The 19,325-nt window shown below is 43.7% G+C and overlaps 1 protein-coding gene across 1 annotated transcript; it reads right to left on the bottom strand.

The window, feature by feature from the left end:
- Positions 1-278: 278 nt before the first annotated feature.
- Positions 279-18,817, bottom strand: PTPN18 (protein tyrosine phosphatase non-receptor type 18). Its single transcript, XM_036907578.2, has 15 exons — positions 18,635-18,817; positions 16,478-16,586; positions 16,142-16,218; positions 15,967-16,062; positions 15,814-15,852; positions 3,928-3,996; positions 3,318-3,380; positions 2,974-3,116; positions 2,549-2,615; positions 2,379-2,456; positions 2,205-2,294; positions 1,884-1,972; positions 1,053-1,231; positions 698-772; positions 279-476 (listed from the first exon to the last, which is right to left on the bottom strand). The coding sequence occupies exons 1-15, from the start codon at positions 18,725-18,727 to the stop codon at positions 409-411; spliced, it is 1,335 nt and encodes a 444-aa protein (XP_036763473.2). The 5' UTR covers positions 18,728-18,817; the 3' UTR covers positions 279-408.
- Positions 18,818-19,325: the final 508 nt, after the last annotated feature.

Below are 19,325 nucleotides of genomic sequence, written 5' to 3'. Positions count from 1 at the left end.
GATCCATCTCTCTGTGCCTAGCTGAGTGTCTTGAGTGAGGGAGGCTCAAACACTGAAATGAGCTAGTCCACTATGTGGTGATGGGGACGGTCTTCAGAAACCCATCTGTCCATCTTCCCCTTCACAACTGGGAGCTGAGGTTAGTCCCTTGGGGTTGGGCCCATTCCAAATGCTCATTCTTGAATCCGTTCATCATAGCCTCACCAGCCATTATCTCCCAACTATCTCCCGCAACCTCAAGCCTTGAACGTTATAATCACTGGGGCAAAGCCCCCACATTTCCAACCCTGAGAAACTTTTATTTTAATCCAGGTCCAACATTCCCCTTCCCAGCACTTCACACAGCAGAGAATGGCTGTCAGCTGTCCAGAAGCCCCTGTGGGGCAACAGGCAGGTGGGGTGCAACACTCACACCCGGGTCCACTCGGCAGGAGGGTCCCGGGGCCCTTTAGGCCTTCCAATGCGCAGGTTGAAGCCTGGAAGAGGAAGGGCACCATGTGTCTTACGGAGTGGCTGAGCTGTGGAGAGGCAGGTAGCTTCTGGAAGGCCATTCCAAGCCTTTGTGCCCTCCTGGTTTACTGCAGCTACCCACGGGACTCCACGAATGCGAGCCCCATGTCACCATCCCTACACCCCAAATTCCTGGGGCTTAGTCAAAGCTACAGAGTTCCATCGACCCAGGCTTTGTCTGACTTACCTAGCCCACTGCTTTGAGCTCTGTCAGCCACATCCTCATAGGCGCCGGGCCCAGCAGGCCTCTGTTCAACCGGAACTGCAAACAGGAAACCAGACCCAAGATTAACCAACCCACCAAGCTCTGAGGACCCACCCCGGAACAGAGACGCTTCCTTCGGACCGACGAGGCAGGCTGGGAGCGGAAGGGGCAGGGCCGAGACACCAGATGGCCTTGAGGCCACGGTGCGCCCGCGGCACTTCCGGGCGTGGCCAGGTGAGGCCCGCAGTCCCGGAGGCGCGGACGCGCGGACCTGCGAGTTCGGGTGCTCGCGGCCGCCGCAGGGCGGAGTCCCCCGGGCACCTCGGACTCCACTCACCAGGCCCGGGCGGTGTCCGCCGCGCGTCGTCCGTGGGAGCCTGGGGCCGGCGCCCGCGCGGCGTCACCTGGCTGTAGATCGGCGCTCCGTCCGCGCCCGCGCTGGGGACCCCGCGCTTCTGCACCGCCGCGTACGTGTCGGCCATGGCGCGGGCCGGGGGCGCGGGCACCGAGATGCTCCTGCGGGTGCGGAGGGCGGGGAGGAAGTGAAGCGGCGGCCGGGGGGCGGGGGGAGAGCGCAAACCGCAGGCTTCCTTCCCGCCCCGGCGGCGCGCGGCTCCGCAGGGGAGGCAGGCGGCTGGGGGTGAGGGGGTCTCGTTTCTGTGTCCCCGTCGGCCGCAAGTCCGGTAGATGAAGGAGGGGAGGGGTCAACTTGGCAGGTGAATGGGACAGGGCATCGATATTGAGGGGTGGTCGTTTCTGTATATGTTTAGTGAATAAAAGAATGAGGAAGTGGCGTCCTCCCTCAACGGGAGGAAGGCGATGGCCTGAGATTGAGAGCTGGTCTCAAGGAGGAAGGTTTAACTTGTCTGCTGCAAAGGAGAGTCACTCTGTCTGTGCAGCACCTGGCATGAGACCTGACAAAGGGGCAGCATCTAGAAATGTTTGCTGAATTAACTAATTGTTGGGAGGTGGAGGGCGGAAGGGGCAAGGAAAGGGCCGACATGGGAGCACAGGGCCAGCCACGGAGGCTGGGAGTAGTCATCTTGGGCAGGGTCAGCAGAGCTCTCTTCAAAGGGCCAGTGGCTATTCGGTAAACTTAACAGTGAAGACAGGGAGCATGAAAGCATGAGAAATTGGAAAGGGAAGAATGAGGGGTGGAGCTAGGTACCTGAGGACGCTGCCTGGTGCTCGAATTGTGGCAGGAAGGGCTTGAGAAATCCCGAGGGACAAGGCATCATCGTAGAGTGGGGCACAATTCTGGGAAAAGACAGGATGGTAAGAGCGTGAGGCTTCCGAGGAAACCAGCCAAGCCCTGACATGGAGGTGACCGTGCACGTCACTCTGTGGGGTCAGATTAAGAGGGGATGGTCTGATAAGGGAGCAAGGAAGAAGACAAAGGTGGATATAAGAGTGAGTCAGCCCCTGCTCTCAGAAGCAGTCCATGGGTGCCATGGTGGACAGGAGGAGAGTAGGTAGGGGGTTTGGGTACCTCTTTGAGGTTCTGGTACTGGGGACCTGCATTTTGCAGTGCTGAGCAAAACATCTGAGCCACAGTCTGGTACAGGAACCTGTACTGCTCCTGGTGGGGGATAGAGGGGTCACCATAAAGGGAGAACAAGAGAAGGGATGTGTCCTTTCAAAGAGGAAAACCCAAGGCTCACACCTCTGTCTGCACTGCCGCAGGCCGCTGCCTGCGCATCTCAAGGACCACATCAAAGAGGCTGAAGTTGGGTGGGATCATCTGGGGCAGAGAGACGTAGCACATAAGCAGAGCCTCATGGGCATGGGACCACACTTTCGGCCACACTGCACACACATACACCTTCTTCATACCTGGGTCAGGAGCAACTGCCTCACATAATCCACAGAGCACAGGACACCTGTCCGCCCACAGCCAGCGCTGACGAGTGAGATTCAGAGCAAGCTTGGTCAGTGCTGCCCACAACCACTTTCACATAGGGCATTTGGGACTGGGGTGAGCGCTCTAATGGGGAATCCCTGCAACACCTTTTGATTCCTAGAATCCCTGGACTTTAAAAGGCAAGACTTTATAATTGCTCACATTTATCAGGCATCCACACTGCTCACTCCCCAGAAGGCAGTCTACACCAATACATGCTGACTGTGTGAGCAAGTGTGATCTCAGGTTTCTCAGAATAGACACTCAGACTGTAGGACTGGCTCTAAGCCCTGCACTGCCCTTCTTACTCCACATCCCCTCCATCTTGCCAGACCCCCATAAAGCCCATTTCCTAAACCTGCAGTGGACACAGAAGGGGCTGGGGCCAGAGCCCTGTAGGCGATGGGCTTCCTCCACCATAGCAAGCAAATGGTCAGGACTGCTGGGGACCCCTCTGTCTGGCCAGGACATATACTGCAGCTGGTACACAGAACGGGATTCCTGAAACACAGGAGAAGAGGGGTATAGGATAAAAGAAAAGCACTGTTGAATACCTACTACATGTTAGGCCCAGTTCTGAACATCATTTAAATCCAACAGATGATAACTGAGAAGATGGGTACTTTGTTAAAGGCCATCTTAACAGACAAGAAAACGAGGGAACAGCTCTCTTCATGTGGGAGCCTTCTCCCCTTTCAGTACCTTCTGAAAGGTGACATGGAGGGTCCTGAGAATTATGTCTGCATTCATCCATGTCTCTCTTGTCTGAGGACGTGGGAAGGGGAAGAATGAACATTACGGGCATCATGAGACAAATTTACAACAAAGCATTTCTGATTAAAAATCAAATACAACATTTTAAAAAATTCATTTAGCTCAAACATTCCCCATGGCTTTTGGGAAGAAAACATTTGACAGGAGGGAGGAAGAGGAACAAGGTCATTTACAGTGAAAAAGATTTATTTTGTTCTAAAAAGTTTCATTGTGTTAAGTAACAACTGCACGGAAGACTTGAGGTGAAAGGTTTTCCAGAGTCTTCTGAAATGGTGAGGGAGATAGTGACTAAGCATCTTACCAGGCATGTTTATATTACAGAGATAACCTACCTCTCACCATAGCTAAAAAAGCAATGCATATACTAAGTTCTGACTATTTGCATACTAATACAGTGTTCCCTGTAATGTGAGGGACTGTGGGAAAGCTGTTCATCTTTCAGGCCCAGCCCAAAATCTTTCCACTCTGAGTATCTTTCATGAAACCTCCCACATCCAAGACTCCATAAAACACTGTTCGCATCTCTGCCCCAGCTCACCAGAGTGATGTAGAAAAGCCCAATCTGTAGTGGTTCCTGTTCTTGGGCCCAGTAACGCTCACACTTTTTCTGCAAAAGGCAAGGGAGAAAGGACGGAGAGTGGAAAGGGGCAGTCTTCTTTAGAGTTCCAGCTCAATACAAGCAACCCCCCCGCCCCCCCACCCACCCCCACCCCCCGCCTTGGACAACCCAGGCAGCATTACTGGTAGAAGCACAGGCAGCTACAGCTCTAATGGAGGACAGCTGGCAGAGCCTCCTCAGACTAATGATTACCAGACTCTAGCTTCTGACTAACCAGGAGGAAGACAATGCAGAATGTCTACTATAAAAAATGACAAAATATATGAGCCACTAGTTTATATTTATATATATATATATACTGGACGACAGGCATTGCAGGACTGCAACCACTGAACATGGGAATCAAACCCTATGACCACCCCAGCTTACTGCCTAGAGTGCAGTCACCAGGCTGCAGGACACAGAGCCAAATGACCCCACTGACTTGAGCCAGAAATCATGGCTCAGGAAAGTCAAGGCAGCTAGAATTTGAAAGGCAGTCCTGCAAAGAACAGGTATGCAAAGAAAAGCAAAAAACACCAGAAGCCTTCATAGCAGTCCCCTCGGGTATTTAGCTGAAAGATAATCCGAGCACATATAACACAAAACCCTGCGAGGTTAGGCAAGAAAAACTTCCCATGAAAGAATAATAACTAGGGACATATAAGATTAACGTTTCCCAGAGCTCACAATAGGACCAAAATAATTTACATTGTCCCCAGTAGAGTAGAGAGCCTGACTGATTACAAGGGGCATTCAGTAGGGAACCTAAAAGAACCACTGGAAGTAGAGCAACATTAGTTCTAGAATAAAGTTTACTTAGACCTGCCCTTTTAAAGCTTAAAAACAAACCTTAAAGTGTCTAAACATCCAAAAGTAACTGCTTTCCAGAAAAAGTTCAACACTTTAAAGGAAGACAACAAAATCCAACAGTTAACCCATGTAAAACTACAAATATCAAGCATCCAATAAAAACCAGGCATACAAAGAAGAAAGAAAAAATGACCCATAATAAGAAAAATCAGTTAATAGAAAAAGACCTAGTAGAGATGACTAAAGAAACAAAGCCCTTAAAACAGGTTTTATTAATATAAATATACTCAAAGATGAAAAGGAAAAGATAAATGCAATGAAAAGTGACATGAAAGATATAAAAGAGACCCAAATGGGACTTCTAGAGAGAAAAAATAAAATGTGTGAAATTAAAATTTCACTGTCTAATGGCAGATTGGACACCACAGGTAAAGATCACTGGACATGAAGAGATAATAATACAAACTATCCAAAATGAATGAGAAAAATGACTAGAAAATAAAAGAACAGAGAATCAGTTACATGTGGAGGTAGACAAGTGGTCTAATACATATGTACCTGAAGTCCAGAAGGAAGGGAGAGCAGAAACTATATTTGAAGAAATAATAGAAAATTTCTAAATTTAAGGAAACTATGAACCCAGAGACATAAGAAGGTCAATGAATCCTAGGGAGAATAAACAAAATACTATGTGATTTCTGAAGATATTGGTAAGCAGATCTTAACATTAACATGTTAACATTAAAGAGTATGTCATGAATACCCAAGACTACCCCCTGGTTTGATGATTCACTAAGAGGACTCAGCACAGAGTTGCAGTCATGGCTGTGATTTATAACAGTGGAAGGATACAGAATAAAATCAGCAAAGGGACAAAGTCTATGGGAAACAAGGTGCCAGTTTCCAAGAGTCTCCTCCCCATGGAGTCACTCAGAATGTGCTTTATTCCTCAGCAATGAGTTGTTACAATATGTGTGAAATGTCCACAGGGAAGGTCACGAGGGACTCAGTGTCCAAGTTTTTTTGGGGGGGTACTCTATGCGGTATATAGGCACCCTCTGAATAGCATGTACCACAACTTCAAACTCACAGAGGGAAAACAGGCGTTCACATAAAACACATTGCTTGTATAAAACTTTAGGCATAGTGACCCACTCTTAGGATAAATTCAACTTCCAGCCAAAAGCCAACCTTGCAGAAAGCCCTTTATAGCATAAACAGTTATGCCTGCCATGTTAATTATTTTCTGCATAGCAAGTTAACCAAGAATAGCCAAGACAATCTTGAAAAAAGAACAAAATTGGAGGCCTCACACTTCCGTGATTTCAAAACCTACTACAAAGCTACAATAAAAAACATGTAGTACTGGCACAAAGATAGATGTATCCCAGAATAAATACTTATGTTTATCAGTTGATTTACAATAAGGATATCGAGAAGATTCAATGAGGAAAGCATAGTCTGTTAAACAAATGGTGCTAGGACAACTAGATAGCTACACTCAAAAGAAGATAATTGGTTGGAGGTGGAGCCAAGATGGTGGCGTGAGTAGAGCAGTGGAAATCTCCTCCCAAAACCACATATATTTATGAAAATATAACAAAGACAACTGTTCCTAGAATAGAGACCAGAGGACACAGGACAACATCCAGACCACATCCACACCGGCGAGAACCCAGCGCCTCGCGAAGGGGGTAAGATACAAGCCCCAGCCCGGCGGGACCCAAGCGCCCCTCCCCCCAGCTCCCGGCGGGAGTCTGAGCGGGGAGGGAGAGGGAGCCCAAGACTGCTGAACACCCAGCCCCAGCCATAATGGGGGAGGTGGGAGAAAGGGGAGGACTGTGCAACACAGAGAAGACAAGTAGTGATTCTACAACATTTTGCTATGCTGATGGACAGTGACTGTTAAGGGGTTTGTAGGGGGGACCTGTTATAGGGGAGAGCCTAGTAAACATAATATTCTTCATGTAATTGTGGATTAATGATAACAAATGAAAAAGAAAGAAACAAAGAAAAAGGGGATTACTCCCTAATAGGATAAAACTAACTGTAAATCAACAATTATGCATGCTTCAAATATCCTTAATTTTGATCATTTAAAGGGTGTCAGATGATCAGCTATGGAAATATATTTTTCTGATAATATTCCTTTCTCTAAAAAAAAAAAAAAAGCAGTTACTGTGTGGTGATCTCCAATAAGATCTTCACAATGGTATAAAGGGCATATCAAAGTGTGGGCAAAGGGTTTGTTTGTGTTTATACAGAGGATCAAAGCCTAATTTGGCTACCCAGAAAACGAATTAAGATACGATATGAAGAACTTCCAACATCAACATTCTCTGGAAGAGTCATTCCAGAAGATGATCATCAAAAAACTTCAACAAAGATCCTGGCACTGTTGCAGTTGTAGCTGCATTCATCCCACCGGTTCCTGGACATGCCATTGGAATGAAGAAGGAGATGTCTAAGTTGGCCTGTGCATACAGTAAAACAACAAATTTGACTGGATCTATACCGTCAGAACTCAACCAAGAATTAGGAGAAGTGCAAGTTGCAGCCCTCCCAAACCCTGCGACTATAGACTATCTACTGTTAAAAGAACATATGGGATGTGAACAGTTCCCAGGAATGTGTTGTTTTAATTTGTCTCATTTTTCTCAAACTATTCAAATTCAGCTAGACAATAACCATCATATCATTGATAAGTTTTCACAAATGCCTAGGGTACCTAACTGGTCTTTTTGGTTTCACTGGAGATGGCTGGTAATTGTAGGTCTGCTTTGGTTATGTAGCTGTATTCCTATTATGTTAATGTGTGTGCGCAATTTAATTAGTAGTTTAAAACCTATACATGCTTATGTTACTCTACAAGAAGATATGTCAAAGAAATAATCAATCCTCCCATGTTTTCTTCCGTCTGCTACTTCTATAGCTTTTCTTATTCCTTCCTAATTACAACCCTTAAGTAGAATTCGTGCCTCATATCGAAATTACCGAGTATCATAATTCTTCCAAGTGATAAAGATACCTCAAGACAAATGCTGGGCATAGAAGCCACAGGGCATAAATCTGCAAAGAAGTAAAAAGCTAACCTTTTCAAACAATATTGCTTCTCTCTCACTTACCAACTTTACATTTCCCTGCATGGCCCCGGAAGATGACTGGTTAGCCAGAGACGGGTAAGATTCCTCAAGGGAGGAACAACCTAAGACAGGCACAGTCGCAGTGGGGCCGTCAAGTGAGAAATTGGAGATCAACAGAGGTGAGGCTTAGAACCTCACCCCCCCTGTTTTGAGAGAAATGTTCTGCATCCGTGGATGTTTTGTTGCCCTTGTCTAGCTTGGATTAATACTCAGTCTATAGGCACACACCTGATCATCTACATTTGCCCTCTTACAGCACTAAACTATGTTTTCTACCTTGATCTTGCATCTACCTATCACTTCAGCATTTTATTAAAATAATAATGATAATAATAATAAGGGAGAAATGTGGGATTCACATATAAATCAAGTATAAAAATCAAACGAATATTCATATTTGACCTGATTGTTTATAGTTCATAATGCGTGATCAAAACTGAAAGTTTCTGTGATGACTGCCCTTGCACTGTTCACCACGTAAGAACTTATTCACTATATAAGAATTTGTTTACCATGTAAGAACTTGTTCATTATGCTTCAGAAGATTGGAGACTGTTGAGAATTAGGCTTGGGGTTGATTAATGATTGTGCATTGAGTCCCCTATACAGAATTTTATTGTTGTTAACAACCATTTGATCAATAGATATGAGAGATGCCCTCTCAAAAAAAAAAAAAAAAGAACATAATTGGACCCCTACCTCACACCATATACAAACATTAACTCAAAATGAATCGATGACCTAAACACAAGAGCTAAAACTATATAACAATTAGAAGAAAATATAGGAGTAACTCTTTAAGACCTTTGACTATGCAATGACTTCTTTAGATACAACACCAAAAGCAGAAGCAAAACAATAGATAGACTGGAATTCCTCAAAATTAAAAAGTGTGCTCCAAAGGACACTATAAAGAAAATAAAAAGACAACCCACAGAATGGGAAACATATTTGTAAATCATATGCTGATAAGAGCCTTGCAGCCGGAACTCCCACAACTCAATAAACAGTAACCCAATTAAAAATTAGGCAAAGGATCTGAACAGGTATTTGTCCAGATATGATAAATAAGCACATGAAAAGATGTTCACATCCTCAGGTAAATGCAAATCAAAACCACAATGAGATAACACTTCCCACCCAAATAAAACAAAAACAGAAAATAACAAGTGTTTGTGAATGTATGGAGAAATGTGCCTTGCTGGTGAGAGTGTAAAGTGGTGCCATCATTGTGGAAAAAATAAACACAGAATTGCCATATGATCCAGCAATTCTACTTCTTCTATATACCTAAAAGAACTGGAAACAAGGATTCAAAGCAGACACTTACACACCAATGCTCACAGCAGCAGCATTCACAATGGCCAAAAGGCAGAAACAACCCAAATGTCCATCAGCAGATGAATGGGTATGGGTAAATAGAATGTGGTATATATGTTAATGGAATATTATTTAGGATTAAAAAGAAACTGATCCATGCTACAACATGGATGAAACTTGAAAAAATCATAATAAGCGAAATAAGCCAGATACAAAAGGACCAGTATTCTATGATTCCACTTTGAACAGTCAAATTAATAGAGACAGGAAATAGAATAAAGGCTATCAGGATCTGGGGGAGGTAGAATAGGGAGTAATTGTTAAATGGGTTATTCACATTTGGGATGGTGACTACATTTGGAAAATAGATAGTACTGACAAAAATGTGAATGTACTTAATGCCTCTTTATTGTATACTTGCAATGGTTAAAATGGCAAATATTATAATATATATATTTTACCACAATTTTTTAAAAAGACACAGTGAAATTCCACTTCATGTCAAGTAGGATGGCTATAATAAAAAAATAGACAATAACAAGTGTTGGTGAAGATGTGAAGAAACTGAATCCCTCATACATTGCTGATTGGAATGTAAAATGATATAGTCACTGTGGAAAACAGTTTGGCAGTTCCTCAAAATATTAAAAATAGAGTAGCATATGACCCATAGATTCCATTTCTATGAATACACCCAAGAGAATTGAAAATATACTTCTACACAAAAACTTGCACACTAATGTTCATAACAGCATTATTCATAACAGCCAAGAATTGGAAACAACCCAAAAGCTATAAATTAATGAATAGATAATTAAATGTAGATCCCTTCAGTGGAATACTACTTAGCAATAAAAAGGAGTGAAGTATTGACACATTTTATAACATTCATGAACTTTAAAAACATTATGGTAAGGAAAGAAGCCAGTCACAAAACATAACATATCCTGTGATTCCATTTATACGAAAAGTCTGGAGTAGGTAAATCTATAGCAACCAAAAATAGATAAGAGATTGTCTAGGACAGAGGCTGGTGGAAAAAAGGGAGTGACTGTAATGAATACAGGGTTTTTTTATGGGGTGATAAAAATGTTCCAAGGTTTACAATGGTGATGTTGAATAACTCAGGAATATTCTAAAAACAATTTAACTGCACACTTTAAATGGATGAATTATATCTCAGTAAAGCTGTTTTTTAAAAAAGATAATCTAAAGCAAAAATAATAGTGTACTATGGAGTATATGTCATATTTGGAATTAAATCTATGGCAACAATGGTACAAAGCATGGAAAGGGAAAATTTAAATATGCTACTGTAAAGTTCTCACAATTTACATGACATGGCATATTATTTAAATGTACACTGTGATAAATTAAAGATATCCATTGTAAACACTAAAGCCACTAATCAGCACATAATACAAAACAGTAAACTAAAAATTAAATGATGACTATGAAATTATCTCACAAATATTCTCCATATGAAAGAAGACAGAAAAGAAGGAACAAAGAACAGATGGAACAAATAGAAAACAAATAGCAAGATGGTAGATTTAGACCCAACTTTATTGATAATTATATTAAAGACAAAATACTCTAATTAAAGGCAGAGATTGTCAGACTGAATAACAAGTAGGTCCCTATATATGTCTCCTACAAGAAACACACTTTAAAAATAAAGGTGGACAACACTGAAAGCTACAAGACACACTTAAGAGAAATTAAAGAGGACACTAAAAAATGGAAACTCATCCCATGCTCTTGACTAGGAAGAATTAATATTGTCAAAATGGCCATCCTGCCTAAAGCAATCTACAGATTCAATGCAATCCCTATCAAAATACCAACAGCATTCTTCAACAAACTTGTATAAATAGTTTTAAAATTCATATGTAACCACCAAAGACCCCAAATAGACAAAGCAATCCTAAGAAGGAAGAATAAAGCAGGGGGATCTCACTTACCAACTTCAAGCTCTACTACAAAGCCACAGTAATCAAGACAATTTGGTACTGGCACAAGAACAGACCCACAGAAAAGTGGAACAGAATAGAGAGTCCAGATATTAACTAAACATATATGTATGGTCAATTAATATATGATAAAGGAGCTATGGACATACAATGGGGAAATGACAGCCTCTTCAACAACTGGTGTTGGCAAAACTGGACAGCTACATGTAAGGGAATGAAACTGGATCACTGTATAACCACATACAAAGAAGTAAATTCAAAATGGATCAAAGACCTGAATGTAAGTCATGAAACCATAAAACTCTTAGAAAAAAAAAATAGGCAAAAATCTCTTGTACATAAACATGAGCAACTTCTTCATGAACATATCTCCCCAGGCAAGGGAAACAAAAGCAAAAATGAACAAGTGGGACTATATCATGCTGAAAAGCTTCTGTACAGCAAAGGACACCATCAACAGAACAAAAAGGCATCCTACAGTATGGGAGAATATACTCATAAATGACAGATCCAATAAAAGGTTGACATCCAAAATATTTAAAGAGCTCATGCACCTCAACAAACAAAAAGCAAATAATCCAATTAAAAAATGGGCACATCTGAACAGACACTCCTCCAAAGAAGAAATTCAGATGGCCAACAGACACATGAAAAGATGCTCCACATCACTAATCATTGGAGAGATGCAAATTAAAACCACAATGAGATATCACCTCATACCAGTTAGAATGGCCACCATCCAAAAGACAACAACAAATGTTGGCAATGTGGTGGAGAAAGTGGAACCCTCCTACGCTGTTGGTGGGAATGTAAATTAGGTCAACCATTGTGGAAAGCAGTATGTAGGTTCCTCAAAATGCCCAAAATAGAAATACCATTTGACCCAGGAATTCCACCCCTAGGAATTTACACTAAGAATGCAGGAGCCCAGTTTGAAAAAGACATATGCACCCCTTTGTTTATCACAGTACTATTTACAATAGCCAAGAAAAGGAAGTAACCTCAGTGTCCATCAGTAGATGAATGGATAAGAAGATGTGGTACATATACACAGTGGAATATTATTCAGCCATAAAAGGAAAACAAATCTTACCATTTGCAACAACATGGATGAAGCTAGAGGGTATATGCTCAGTGAAATAAGCCAGGCAGAAAAAGACAAGTATCAAATGATTTCACTCATCTGTGGAGTATAAGAAGAAAGAAAAAAACCGAAGCAACAAAACAGCAGCAGACTCACAGAACCTAAGAATGGACTAACAGTTGCCAAAGGGAAAGGGACTGGGGAGGATGGGTGGGAAGGGAGGAATAAGGGGGAAATAAAGGGGGCATTACTAGTAGCAGACACAATGTAGCGGGGGACACGGGAAGGGCTATACAATACAGAGAAGACAAGTAGTGATTCCAGAGCATCTTATTATGCTGATGGACAGTGACTGTAATGGGGTATGTGGGGGGGACCTGGTGATGGGGGGAGTCTAGTAAACATAATGTTCTTCATGTAATTGTAGATTAGTGATACCAAAATAAAATAAGATGAAAAAAAAGTAAAGGTGGACATAGATAAAAAGTAAAAGAATGGAATAAGATACTACGCACTCTAAAGTAATTTAAATGGTTAACTATTAATATTAAAGTACACTTCAGAAAAAGGATATTACCGGATATTAAAGGGACATTACATATTGGAAATATCTTGCTTCAACAGGAAGCCATCATCCTAAGTGTATATGCCCTAAATTGTAGATTTAAAATACCTTAAGCAAATACTGACAGAACTAAAAGAAATAGGTAAGTCCAAAATTAGAATTGGAGATTTCAACACTTATCTTTTAACAAATAATAGGGTGAGCAGGCAAAACATACTAAGAAAATAGTAAGATTTGAATAATACTATTGACAAACTTGTCCTAATTGACAGTTATAAAATACCTGGGAGATTTCAACACTCCTCTCTCAGCAACTGATAGAATATTTACAGAAAAGAAATCAGTAAAGAAATGTAAGATAACAGTGAAGATATAAAAGTTATTAAAGTGTCTTTCAAAAAAGACCCAATCAATTTTATGTAATTGATATTTATAGAACATTACACTCAACACAAGCATAATACACACTCTTTTGAAGTGTATACAGAATATTTACCAAGATAGACCATATTCATAGCCATAAAAGAAGTTTCAGAACACTTAAAAGGACTGAACTCATATAAAATAGTTTGATCACAATAGAATTAATTAAAAATTAATAACAGGAAGATAAATGGAGAAGTCCCCAATTCTCTGGAAACTAAACATAGCCATGGTCAAAAAACCATGGGGTCAAAGAAGAAATCACAAGGGAAATAAGAAAATATTTAAAACTAATTGAAAAAGAAGACACAAGTTTGTGAGATGTGTAGCTAAAGCAGTGCGTAAGAGAAAATGAATAGTATTAAGTGCCTATAACAAACAACAACAAATGTTAGCAAGGATGTGGAGAAAGGGGAACCCTCCTACACTGCTGGTGGGAATGTAAATTAATTCAACCATTGTGGAAAGCAGTAAGGAGGTTCCTCAAAAAACTAAAAATAGAAATACCATTTGACCCAGGAATTCCACTCCTAGGAATTTACCCTAAGAATGCAGGATTATAGTCTCAAAAAGACATATGCACCCCTATGTTTATCACAGCACTATTTATAATAGCCAAGAAAGGGAAGTAACCTAAGTGTCCACCAGTAGATGAATGGATAAAGAAGATGTGGTACATATACACAATGGAATATTATTCCACCATAGAAGAAAGCAAATCTTACCATTTGCAACAATATGGATGAAGCTAGAGGGTATTATGCTTAGTGAAATAAGCCAGGCAGAGAAAGACAAGTTCCAAATGATTTCACTCATCTGTGGAGTATAACAATAAAGCAAAAACTGAAGGAACAAAACAGCAGCAGACTCACAGAACCGAAGAATGGACTAATAGTTACCAAAGGAAAAGGGACTGGGGAGGGTTGGTGGGAAGGGACGGACAAGGGGAATAAGGGGCATTACGATTAGCACACATAATGTGGGGTGGGGGGGGGACGGGGAAGGCAATATAGCACAGAGAAGACAAGTAAAGACTCTATAGCATCTTACTATGCTGATGGACAGTGACTGTAATGGGGTATGTGGTTGGGACTTGATAATGGGGGTAATCTAGTAACCACAATGTTGCTAATGTGATTGTACACTAATGATACCAAAAGAAAAAGAAAAAAAATAAGTGCTTATATATATAAAAAAAGAAAAATCTCAAAATCAATGATCTCCATTTAAGAAAGTAGAAAAAGTGCAAGTTAAACCTAAATAACCAGAAGGAAGGAAATTATAAAGGTAAAAGAAGAAATTGACGAAACAAAATGAAAAAGATGGAGCAAAAGAATAAAACCAAAAGCTGGTTCTTTGAAAAAATAAAATTAATACCCTGTAGCACAGAAACGGTCTAACTTTTCCTATAAAAGGCCAGATAATAAATATTTTACAATTTGGGAGCCATACAATCTAACTTGCAACTACTGAGCTCTACCATTGTAACGTGAAAGAAAGGTATAGACAATGTGTAAACAAACTAATGTGACTGTATTCTAACACATCTTATTTACAAAAACAGGTAGAAGGACAGGTTTACTACAACAGCTAAAGTTAGTATAAAAGTCTTTACACTAGCCAGAGTGATATGGTACAGAGACTGAAAGACCACCAATTACCAAAATCAGGTATGAAAAGGGGCACATCACTACAGATTATACAGACTCCATGATCAACCCAGTCACTCCTGGGCAATACTTACCCCACCACACACCCCTCCCCACCGAGCAGGCCAGGATGCAGAAACCAGTGTCTTCCATGTTGACATACATTTATTGAGTAACTAATTTATACTAACAGGCAAAACAAAGATCCCTGCCCTCATGGAACTTTCTTCTAATCAGGGATACTGAGAATAAACAATGTATATAACACATCTGTAGATTGTCTTGCATGTTAGGAAGTGGTAGGAATTATGGAAAAAAAAAACAAAGGAAAGTAGGACCAGGGAAGGAGAGTGGGAGTCCTGGGAGTTTTAAATGGTGTGAAATAATTCCTCTCATGAAGGAAGTAGCATTTGACAAAGACCTGAAGATGGTAATGGAGCAAGCCAAGGGGAAGAATGCCCCAGGCAAAGAAAACAGCCAAGGCACAGGCCCTGAGCTGAAGCTGTCCCCAGCACTTCCAGAACAGGTAGAACAGAGGGATGAAAGGGGAGAAAGGTGGGGCGAGGGAGCAGAGCTGTACAAAGGAGGTCACAGTGTCATAGGGCCTTACCATTTGTGTTGTGGAAGGGGGAGGGAAGACTAACAAGAGAGGGGTTGCCAACACTAGAGGGAGGAGCCCCATGAATACAAGGAGAAAGATCAACAAAAAATTAGTAATAGTGGGCTTTCAACAGAGCTACAGTGGGGTCATTCCAAGAACTGGGCCCTTGAGTCTTGGGATGAGGAAGAACCTGGCAATATTTCCTCTGCCTCCTCCCTGCACAAGGAAGCATTCTAGGGGGCTAAGGACACCTACCCGTCCATTCTCCATCTCTCGACAAGCCATCAGGATCACCTAGACAAGAGGGGTAAGGGGAGAGGGAGGTGATTTGGGTTAGGGGATGGGGGTAAGTAGGGCCAAGGGAGGACTCCAGATGGCAGCCCCACCTCACCCTCCTCCAGAGCTAACCTTGACCCCAAACTCCCAGACCAGGCGCCAGAAGTCTAGCAAGGTGTGAGGCAGAGGTCCTTGCGTGGCAATGTAGGCCTGGCTTCCATCTGTGCCCTGCAAAGGCTAGGTTCACTACCGAGATCCTGCTGTCACCCTCCACCATGTCCACCCCTTCCCTGACTCCCAGCCTGACCCGGATGAAGTTGCCATTGATGTAGTCGCTGTGGCCCTCCTCATGCAGCAGGGAGAGGATCACTCGTGTATGATCATCTGCCAGCAGGAAAGGGAGACACGTGATTTGGGGGCAACAGCGGTACCAAGGCCCCAACAGCCTCCCAGATGAAAGCCAGCGGGGGCAGCACCCCTGGTCAGGTTCCCATCAAGATGCCCTTGTCAGGGCTTCGGAGGAGCAGCGCTGGGGAGCCCCGGCCTGACTATGGGAGGAAGCACACTGGGAGACCAGTCTCGAAGCGCACAGGGCTCGCTAAGGCCAGGACGGAGCAGGCACGCTCCCGAGGCCTGGACTTACAGGGTAGCACATCTTTGTAGCGGTTCTTCCTCACGTTCCCTGGCAAACTGCCAGCCTCAGTGGAGCACACACTGTCAGTCTTCCAGGCGGCTGAGCGGGCCCGGATGTCCTGGCAGGAAGCACATGAGGGGCAAGGCAAGGAGGAGAGAGGGAGAAGGGACCAGCTCAGAAACCTGGGACACAGAGGCACTTGGGGATAGGAAGTGCAGGCAGGGCAGGTGAGCGCAGACTCTCAGATGGCACAGGGCCCAGCCAGTTGTAATGATCCAATAATAAGAGCGACTCAAAGTGCTTTCTCTGTGCCAGGCTCCCTGCTAAGGGCACTGAAGTGGGTACTATTATTGACGTCCTCGCCTTGCAGGTGAGAAGCTGAGCCACTACATGTTTGAATCACTTACCAAAAGTCCCAGCCAGGAAGTGGCACGTTGAGGATTGAACTCAGACCTCTCAGCTTTTACCCACTGCACACTCAATCCATGTCACATTGTATCGTAAACAATAATTGTAATGGAACATTATGTACTTAATTAATAAACAATGATATAGGATACATATGACAATATACAGTATGTATGAATTATAATGTATAATGTTACTATGTAACTAATGTATAATGTTACTTTTGTTATTGCTAGATCATAGTGAATGTTGTATTACCACCATCATCAGGTATTCATAATCATAATGATAATAAGTAACACCTACCAAGACACCACTGGGTTTGAGCACAGATTCTGAGTGCTGCATTTATGCCCATACTATTATTTAAGCCTTCATGGACACTAGAATAATGGGTACCTCTACTGCTGTTTGTTCAACACAGAAGAAGAAACGAAAGCTGAGAGAGGCCCGAGTCTCCTGTGAATGTAGGAGGCTGGCCCCCGGGGAGCTGCCATTGCTCACCTCCAACCTCCCCATGCAGGGTCCTCGGCACCGTCTCCTACCCCAGACCTGCCCCAGGCCTAGACAAGCATGACATCGTGTACCACCTGGGTGTTGTATGTTTACATTCATCAAGTACATTTTCATATTGAATAAATTATATATTTTGCATTTATTATACATTGAAAATACAAAGTCTGTTTTTAAATTTGTGTAAATTATTTAGATTTTATACTTGTTTAACCTCTTACATATTGTATATTAGGAACTAATTGAGTAACTGCTTATTTTATAAATTACAACTTTATACGTATTTGTTTATTGTTTTATGAAGTAACATATTGTATAAGTTACTTATTTTTATTTACTATTTTATAGTAATAAAATTATTTAATAAATTTGGTTCTATTATGTATTTTCACTGATTTAATGATTATATATTCATTATATAAAGTATCATATACATATATCATCACTTATTTTTGTATATTTATTTATATCACATACATATCTAAACTTGATAATACATGTCACCATATATTGTGCTTACATATTTGTAATGTTTTTATATTTGTTACATAAGTTACTACATTTAAAGCATCTCATTATGTGCACTATGCAGCATTAGTATTCCTTACACATTGCTTTCACCAGCCCACTGCAATGTTTAGAATATTTAGAACAAGTGAAAAAGGCGCCTACAAAGTGAGCGCTTAAGATGTGCTAAACACTTTCTACCCGCAAGAGTTATTTAATCCTCAGGCCAGAGTAGTCCCTAACCGTCCACATTTCCCCCAAGGAAATACAAGGCCAGAGCGGCCGGGAAAGGGCCCCGGGCCACAGCTCAGGTTAGAGCCATGCGTCCACGCCCTCGCCGCAGCAAGGCCTTTTGGTTCCGCTTTTCCGGCTCCTTCCTACACAGGACCATCCGAGCGGCAGCCAGGCCACCCGGAGGGCTTGGGCGACGGTGGGAGTCCAGTCCTGGCGCGCCCCGCCCGCCCCACCCAGCGACAGGACCCGTCCGCGCGGGCCGAGGGCCAGAGGGCGTGTGAGCCTCTCCCTCCTCCCTGCCCGGCCCCGCCCACCGCGGACCTCGCCCCTGGGGCCTTGCGGGCAGGAGAGTGAGGCAAAGACAGGAGCAGCTACAGAGAGAGGCCCGGGCGGGAGGGAAGTACGCCTCCCGGCGAGGGAAGAGGTAAAGCGCCGCGGGCGCAGAGGACAGTCCAGGACGGGGAGTCAAGACGGACGCGCAGCCGTCCACACTCGCCCACTCACTCTGAACTCGCTGGCGAGGACCGCCCCCTCCCGGCCGCCCCGAGCCTCCAACTGATGCAGGAAGCTCCGCGCCGCGTCCAGGCTGCGGCTCATGGTGCCCCGGGCAGCGAGGTCCGGTCTGGCCGCTGTGCTCGGCGCTCGCAGATCCAGCAGACGGTGCGCAGCCCGAGGCTGGAGGCAGGGACCCCGCCTCCCACTCGCCAGCCAATAGAAGCGAGCAGCGGCCGGCAGGGCGCGCCCCTTCAGCCAACGACGTGCGGAGCCCGCGCAGCCCCTCCCGCAGGCGCCGGTGACCGGGAGGTCGGGGAGCCCCGGTCCTCTACGGCCCGTCGGGGAGGTGGGTCCAGCGCTGCGCTTCCCGTTTCGTGGCCGCCGTGCTTGCCCACTGAGTCCTCACAGCCCGACAGACTCTTCCTCCCGCTCTGACCCGGGTCCGCGTCCTGGGCCAACCTTGCAGGGCCCGCGCTGAGCGAACAGCATCCCGGTTCGGTGTCCCCAGAGCTGGTCTAGGCTCTGCCGCAGTGGCGCGGCAGCTGGGGGTGGGGACGGCCACAGAGATGCAGCTACAGCTCCTGCCTGGGGGACCACGGCTGGGTCTCAGAGAGGTTGGGGAGTGGCAGCAAGGAAAATGATCCTCCGGACACGCACGCTGTGTGAAAGACCGAGTGGAAACGTATGCTCCTGTGAATTC

The sequence above is a fragment of the Manis pentadactyla genome, chromosome 11, assembly GCF_030020395.1.
Source record: "Manis pentadactyla isolate mManPen7 chromosome 11, mManPen7.hap1, whole genome shotgun sequence".
NCBI classification, from domain to species: domain Eukaryota; kingdom Metazoa; phylum Chordata; class Mammalia; order Pholidota; family Manidae; genus Manis; species Manis pentadactyla.
Note: the sequence above shows the minus strand (reverse complement) of the source record. Positions and strands in the feature narration are given on the sequence as shown.

Excerpts from the sequence above, each read along its gene's own strand:
- PTPN18 (XM_036907578.2), bottom strand. The coding sequence starts at position 18,727 with ATGAGCCGCAGCCTGGACGCGGCGCGGAGCTTCCTGCATCAGTTGGAG. Across the intron at positions 1,973-2,204 it reads AGTACCAGAACCTCAAAGAG|AATTGTGCCCCACTCTACGA; the intron begins GTACCCAAACCC and ends GTCTTTTCCCAG. Across the intron at positions 1,232-1,883 it reads GCACCAGGCAGCGTCCTCAG|GAGCATCTCGGTGCCCGCGC; the intron begins GTACCTAGCTCC and ends CCGCACCCGCAG.